This window comes from Prunus persica, chromosome G8 (assembly GCF_000346465.2).
Source record: "Prunus persica cultivar Lovell chromosome G8, Prunus_persica_NCBIv2, whole genome shotgun sequence".
Taxonomy (NCBI): Eukaryota; Viridiplantae; Streptophyta; class Magnoliopsida; order Rosales; family Rosaceae; genus Prunus; species Prunus persica.
Window position 1 is genome coordinate 4,443,431 of NC_034016.1, and position 6,928 is coordinate 4,450,358.

Here is a 6,928-nt window from a genome sequence, read left to right on the forward strand (position 1 = left end):
TGTGATGACATTCGTCGCACTTTTGAGGAGCAATTCACTAAGCTATTCAAGACAAATGGGCACCCTGATTGGGGCGCTATCCTTGATTGTGTAATCCCAGTTGTAACTGAGGAGATGAATATGGAGCTGATGAAACCGGTCTCTATTGAGGAGGTAAAGGAGGCAGCTTTCCAGAAGGGAAGCACTAAGGCCCCGGGGCCTGATGGTTTTAATGGAGTCTTCTACCACAACTATTGGGAGATAATTTGACATGAAATTCAGGGTATCATGACTGATTTTATATCAAGCTCCACCACCATCCAGCAGCTGAATTCTACACAAATTGTTCTTGTTCCAAAAGTGGCCAATCCAGAACTTTTGACACAGTACAGACCTATTAGCTTGTGCAACTACTCCTACAAGATTTTATCAAAGGTCCTTGCTAACAGGCTGAATCCCCTCCTCAAAGTTATTATATCTCCAAACCAAAATGCATTTGTTCCAACCCAACAAATACAAGACAACATTTTAGTAGCTCATGAGGTCTTTCACTACCTCAAACTCAGAAAGTCAACCAAGAAATTTGAGATGGGCGTAAAGCTTGATATGAACAAGGCATATGATCGTGTTGAGTGTGATTTTCTTAGGGCAGTTATGGCAAAATTGGGCTTTGCTGATGTTTGGATCCAGCTTATCATAAATTGTGTCAAGTCGGTTAGGTTTGCAGTGGTGATCAATGGCAAACCCGGTAGATACTTCTCTCTTTCTCTGGGCATTCGACAGGGAGATCCCATCTCACCCTACCTGTTCCTAATGATCAATGAAGTTCTCTTTCTATTAATAAAACATGTATGTGATGCTAAGTTGATTTAAGGAATTAGACTAGCATCCGGTGGACCTCTCCTGTTGCACCTCATCTTTGCTGACGACACATTGCTTTTTCTAAAGGCTAGCGAACAGAATTGTCACAACATCACAAGAATCTTTCATGACTTCTGCCACGTTTCTAGTCAACAAATGAGCTTGGAGAAGTCAAGTGTCTACTTCAGCCCAACGCTCCTGAACCAATTTGCTCATCCCTCAGCGGTATCCTTCACATGCCAATTGTAATTGATCCTGGGAAATATCTAAGCCTCCAAACTATTTGGGGGCAGGCAAAGAAGGATGCCCTTGGGTTCGTCAAAGACAAAATCCTGCTGAAGATTCAGAGCTGAAAGCATCAACTCCTCTCACAGGCTAGCTAGGAGACTCTTATCAAAGCTGTTGCCCTTGCTGTACCAGCTTACCTGATGAACATTTTCCTCTTCCCAAACTCACTGTGCAAGGAAATAAACTCTATCCTTGCTAATTTCTGGTAGGGTCAAAAGGCAGATGAAAGAAGAATACACTGGGTGAGATGGGACTCTATGGGCCAAGCAAAATAGGATGGAGGAATGGGGTTCAACAATATTCAGGAGTTCAATCTTGCCCTTTTGGAAAAGCAGTGCTGGAGACTCCTTCACAAGCCGAACACTCTTTGGGCCTAGGTCCTAAAATGCAGATACTTCTCCCACAGAAACTTTCTTGACGCCAAGAAAAGTGGAAGAGCTTCTTGGGCTTGGGCTAGTCTTCTAGCTGGAAGAGACATCCTTCTTCGTGGGGCTACGTGGCAAGTCATGAAGGGTGATAAAATCTGTGTTTAGGTGGACAGATGGTTGCTTTGCCTCCCGGATGCTAGTCTAAAACCTGTTGAAGGGGTAGAGGTTGACCAGGATCAATGAGTCGAATCCATCATTGATCATGACACGAGCAATTGGAACTCAGAGCCCATCAATCATGCCCTATCTACAGAGTGTGCTTCTGCCATTCGTTCAATCCAGACTGGGAGTGGTAGGATGTCAGATCGACTGGTATGGCCCCGAGATAGAAATGGCTGCTACTCTGTGAAATCTGGGTATCATTGGCTTCATAGTGTGAACGTTGTCAGGCGCCTTCATCACCCTTCTTCGTCTACGACCGTGGACACCGATTGTTGGAAAATGATGTGGAAAACCAATGCCCCCCCCCAAAAAAAAATAAAAACCTTCTTGTGGCGAGCGCTTCGGAATGCTATTGCTGCATTTGTTAAACTCTTTATAAGGAAATGCTCCCAGACTCCTCTCTACCCTCTGTGTAATTGCTACCCTGAGACTGTGAAGCATATGCTTCTTCTCTGCTCATGGGTCGAGACGATTCGGTTTGGCAGCCCATTAAGTCTTAGAGTAGATAAATGTTCTATTTCTACTCTGGATGTATGGCTATGCAATACGTTCTTTACTATTGGCACAGAGCAGAATGATGGGGATGGGATCAAAACCACAATATGCTTCCTTTGTTGGCACATATGGAAGGAAAGGTGCAAGGCAGTAATAGAACAATGTTCTCCCTCCTCTAGGGACACTATCCAAAGGGCTTCAAACGTAGCTAATGAGTTCCTTTCCTCCAGGGAGCGCTACCAAGCGAACCACAATCCTAGGCCCAAAAACTTGGCGCATAATACGGCATGGTCGGCCCCTCTCAGCCCCTTGGTGAAATTAAACGTGGATGCGGCTTGGGACCCAATCTCCAAATCTGTAGGTATTGGTATGGTGGTCAGGGACCACAATGGTCAGTTCTTGGAGGGTAAATCTTTGCTGGCTCAGGCGGACTCGACTCTACTGGCTGAATGCTTAGCGTGCCTAGAAAGGTGCAGATTTGCTTCGAATCGGGGTGATCAACTGGTGTCTTTTGAGTTTGATTGCCTTGAAGCCGTTAAAAGTATCAATGGTGACATCTCTCGGGGGAAGTGGGAGATTTACCCAATCCTTAGTAACATAAGAGATTTTCTCTTGGCGTTCAGGTCTTGTAGCTGGACTTGGATTCGCAGAATCGCAAATGAGGCCGCAGATCACTTGGCACAGCTTGCTAAGTCGAGGATGTGCAACGAAGTTTGGGCTTATAGGCCTCCATCCTCTCTCACGTTCATCTTGAATAAGGATGGCCTTCCGTGTCCTCCAAACAAATGTTTAGTCTGATTCTGTCTAGGAGGCCTATGGACGCGGTGATACTAGAGCTGCTATGTCTTTCTTCTTCCCCTCCTAGTCTATCTATTGTATTGCATGTTGGTTTTGTTGTCCCCATTGTGGCTTGGACTTTCTGTTTGTTGCTTTGTATTTTTCCTAGGTTTGGCTTTTTGGCTACCCCTCTAGAATGAAAGCACTGTTTTTGACCAATTAAAAAATAAAAAAGAAGGCAGTTAGAGTGTCGAGTGGCGACTAAATATGAGGTAGGGTTGCAACTAAGAATGAGAAGTTGACGAGTGGACTCACAGATAGCTCTATGAGTAAGTAGACATGTATTCACTCCAAGTCATCCTAGCCCTAGAAATAGGCCAAGAATTGTGTTAGCATCTGTGAGCGTGCCACTACTAGCACTTGAGAAATTTTAATAGATTGATAATGTCACGCCCAAGTTCAGTCTAAATTCACTAAAAAAATAATTAAGTCAAACTCATTAACTTGCTTAATTAGAATTACCAGGATCTGCAAGGTTACCAAAACTGAACACAAACCTTTCCAATGTACATGATGTTTCCAATAGTGTATTAAAGCCTAAAGTCTTTTGGAAACAATCAGATCTTCTATACAGAAGCCAGAGGTGGGAGAGAGAGAAGGGCGTGTGCCAGGAGAGAGATAGAGAGACATGATTTGTTTTAAAACCCAACTTCGAAAAATTTACAGTTGTACCACTGCACTTCCGTGGACCACAACTTCTTCGTTAAAATTCCAATTTGAGCCCACTACATGTCTATGAACTCGCAAGAGCGAGCTCTAAGCAAAAATGCCACTCCAATCCCCAAAATCCTTATGGATCAAAAAATGACTAAAGAGACCCTACTCCTGAGGGCAAAATTGTAATTTCAATTATATAAATTGAATAAATAGATTAAATTGGGTCAGGGGTGTTACATGTGGCCTTCTAAATTTGGCCAAAATAAATTTTAGACTGTGGCTGGAGATGGGTTTTGCATTATTTTATGGTCATATTTGACCTATGGCTCATAGCTGGAGATGGCCTTATATTATTAGACTTGTGAGCTCTATATGCATGTCACATCAGTGAAAGTGTATTCAATTGATATTTTAAAAGTCCAGTGTATTCAATCACGATTTTATAGAAGTCTATAAGATTCTAGGTGTGTTCAATCCAGATTTTTTAAAGTCCATCCAAATTTGAATGTATTTAATCATGACTTTAAAAGAATCCATAAAAGTTTGGGTGTTTTCACACAATTGGTGGATCTTGATTGATTCAAGACTAATTTTAGGCTATGAAATTCTTTTGCTTCGCGCTAGAGATTTGGATAGATATATTATGTTTATTCTCGAGATATGATTTCACCACCTCTACTACTACCATCTTGTCATGGCTATCATCACCACCACCCCTGCCACTACCACTGTCATCGTCACCACTGCATCAACCACCACCACCACCTCCATAGTCATCGCCACCATTGTCGTTGTCACTGCCACCGCCACCACCACCACCACCACCGCCGCCGCCACTCCCATCGTTGCCACCCCCACCACTACAACCAACATCGCTGTCACTCATAGCCCCACCTACACCACCCCTAGCACCCCCACTGTCACCACCACCGTCGCCGCCATAGCCATCGACACCACCATTACCAACCCCTACCGTCACCACCACCACTTGACATGGTCATTTCCACCACTCTCCCCACCACCGTTCATAACTCTACCATTCATATCATAATTGTCTCTACTACCATCACTAACGTCAAACATGATGGCCTACCACTATTTTGAATTTATAAAATTTAATAATAATAAAATTTATCAAACTCTATGATAAGATTCTAACAAATTTCATTACAATTCTTTTAAATTCAATCAAAATATATGTGGAATTTAAGAAAGTCAAATAAAAATTCATAGAGTTATAACTACTTTATAATCTATTAAAATTTTAATTCAATACACCCCCAAGACAATCTCTTAAAAATAACGGCAGAGACAAAATTGATGTGCATGTTTAATGTAAGAACAATCCGTGACATAAAAAAAAATAGTTTTCATAAATCACATTGTCGTTTTGTGACGAAAACCACTTTTCAATGGCTTATTTATTGATTACCCCTTGTGCTTTGCTTAATGTCTCATGTTTCCCCCCTAACTTTCAACTAGGGGTGGGCATCAATCCGGCCGAACCAAACCGTATTTTTCGGTTTGGTTTGGTTTTGACTTTAAAAAAGTCAACAGTTTTTAAATCCGAACCAAACCGGAGTAATTTGGTTCAGCTGCAGTTTTAAGTTTTAAAAAACTGTGTTAATCCGAACCGAACCGTTTAAATATTAATTAATTATATATATATTTATATATATTAATTTACATGTGTCAATGGTTGAGTGGCTACTTAGAAGTGTTAGTGTACACCCAGCCGCACTGAATTGGACTCCAAAGCACCTATTTTCAGACTGAAATGCATTTCAGCTTCTCTTCCTTACGCAGCCTCACTCTCAACCATTTCAACCCTAGAAAAGCCACCATAGTTGCATTTCAACTGACTCAATTTTCCCCAATACTTGCATTTCATGTCTCACGTTATCCCATTTCGTCAATTTCTTCAATAAAATTGTTAAATTGCTGATCTAACATGGTCATTTTAGTAATTTGAGTTATTAATAATTTAAAATCAAAATTAAATATAACAACAAACATATTAAAATGTTTAAATATTATATCTATATATATAAAGCAAAAGGCAGAGAATGGTGAAACATTCAAAATACAAAAAAATGCCCTTGATTAATGCAAACATTAAGAATTCAAATTATTAATTAAATGAGGATAATATGGTAAATTCACACTTTTTATATTTAAAAAAATTAAAAGAAAAAAAACAAATAATGAATCCTATTTTTATGGAACACAACTACCCATTATCTTTTTTAATTCTAAAATAAATTTACTTATTTTTAAAAAAAAATCTCTCGCAAGCGCGGAAGCGCATGCAGAGAGGCTAGTATATATAAAGTAAAAGGTAGAGAATGGTAAAACATTCAAAATACCAAAAAATGTCATTGGTTAATGTAAACATTAAGAATTAAAATTATTAATTAAAGGGTAAACTGCCGAATACCCCCTTGAACTATATCGACTATCGAAATGTCCACCCTGAATTATTTTTTCGACCAATTTAACCTTTGAATGATTTTAAATGGTCAATTTAACCCCTGCCATTAGTTTGGATTTGTATCTGGGAATCTGATGGGGAAGCTGGGGATATTACATGTGATATTATCGATAATGTGGAGGCTTCGATGTTCTACAGAAACGGCAAAGGTTTCTGGCGAGCCCAAGAAGCCTGGCCATACCATATCAAAAGGGCATAAGAATTGCAATTTGATGCTCAATCTTCAACTGGGTATTAGGTACTTTTCTGATTTTTCGATTTTACAAGTCGTGGAGTGATTTTTTGCTTATCTTTATCAATGGAGGCTACTGTTTGATGTTGTGGTGTTTTTTGTTTTTAGATACTGTATTGGGAAGCATGCTTCGATAGTGAGGGATCTTAAGCCCAGCAATTTCAATCCCAAATACAAGTTCTGGACTAGGTTTCCAGGAAGGATAGAACAAAATGCTAAAATATGAAAACTATGAGAGAATATTTGTTTGTGGGAATTTTCTGTGTATTCTTCTCCTTGTAGGAGGTCATATTTATAATACAACGAAACCTAAATAGGCAAGTAAATAATAAATTCCTAAATCTATTTGCAGTAGGAAATCAGAAATTAAAGTAAATCAATTACAATTATAATAGGAATTCTTGGTGTGTAAGGAAAGTAAGTCAATATCCACAAGTCACGCCAACACTCCCCCTCACGTTGGTGCATAGATGTCGCCAATGCCCAACTGATCTAGTG

General features: G+C 40.0%; 1 protein-coding gene across 1 annotated transcript; it reads left to right on the top strand.

The window, feature by feature from the left end:
* LOC109950789 (integumentary mucin C.1-like) lies at positions 4,402-4,758 on the top strand. Its single transcript, XM_020570912.1, has one exon. The coding sequence runs from the start codon at positions 4,402-4,404 to the stop codon at positions 4,756-4,758; it is 357 nt and encodes a 118-aa protein (XP_020426501.1).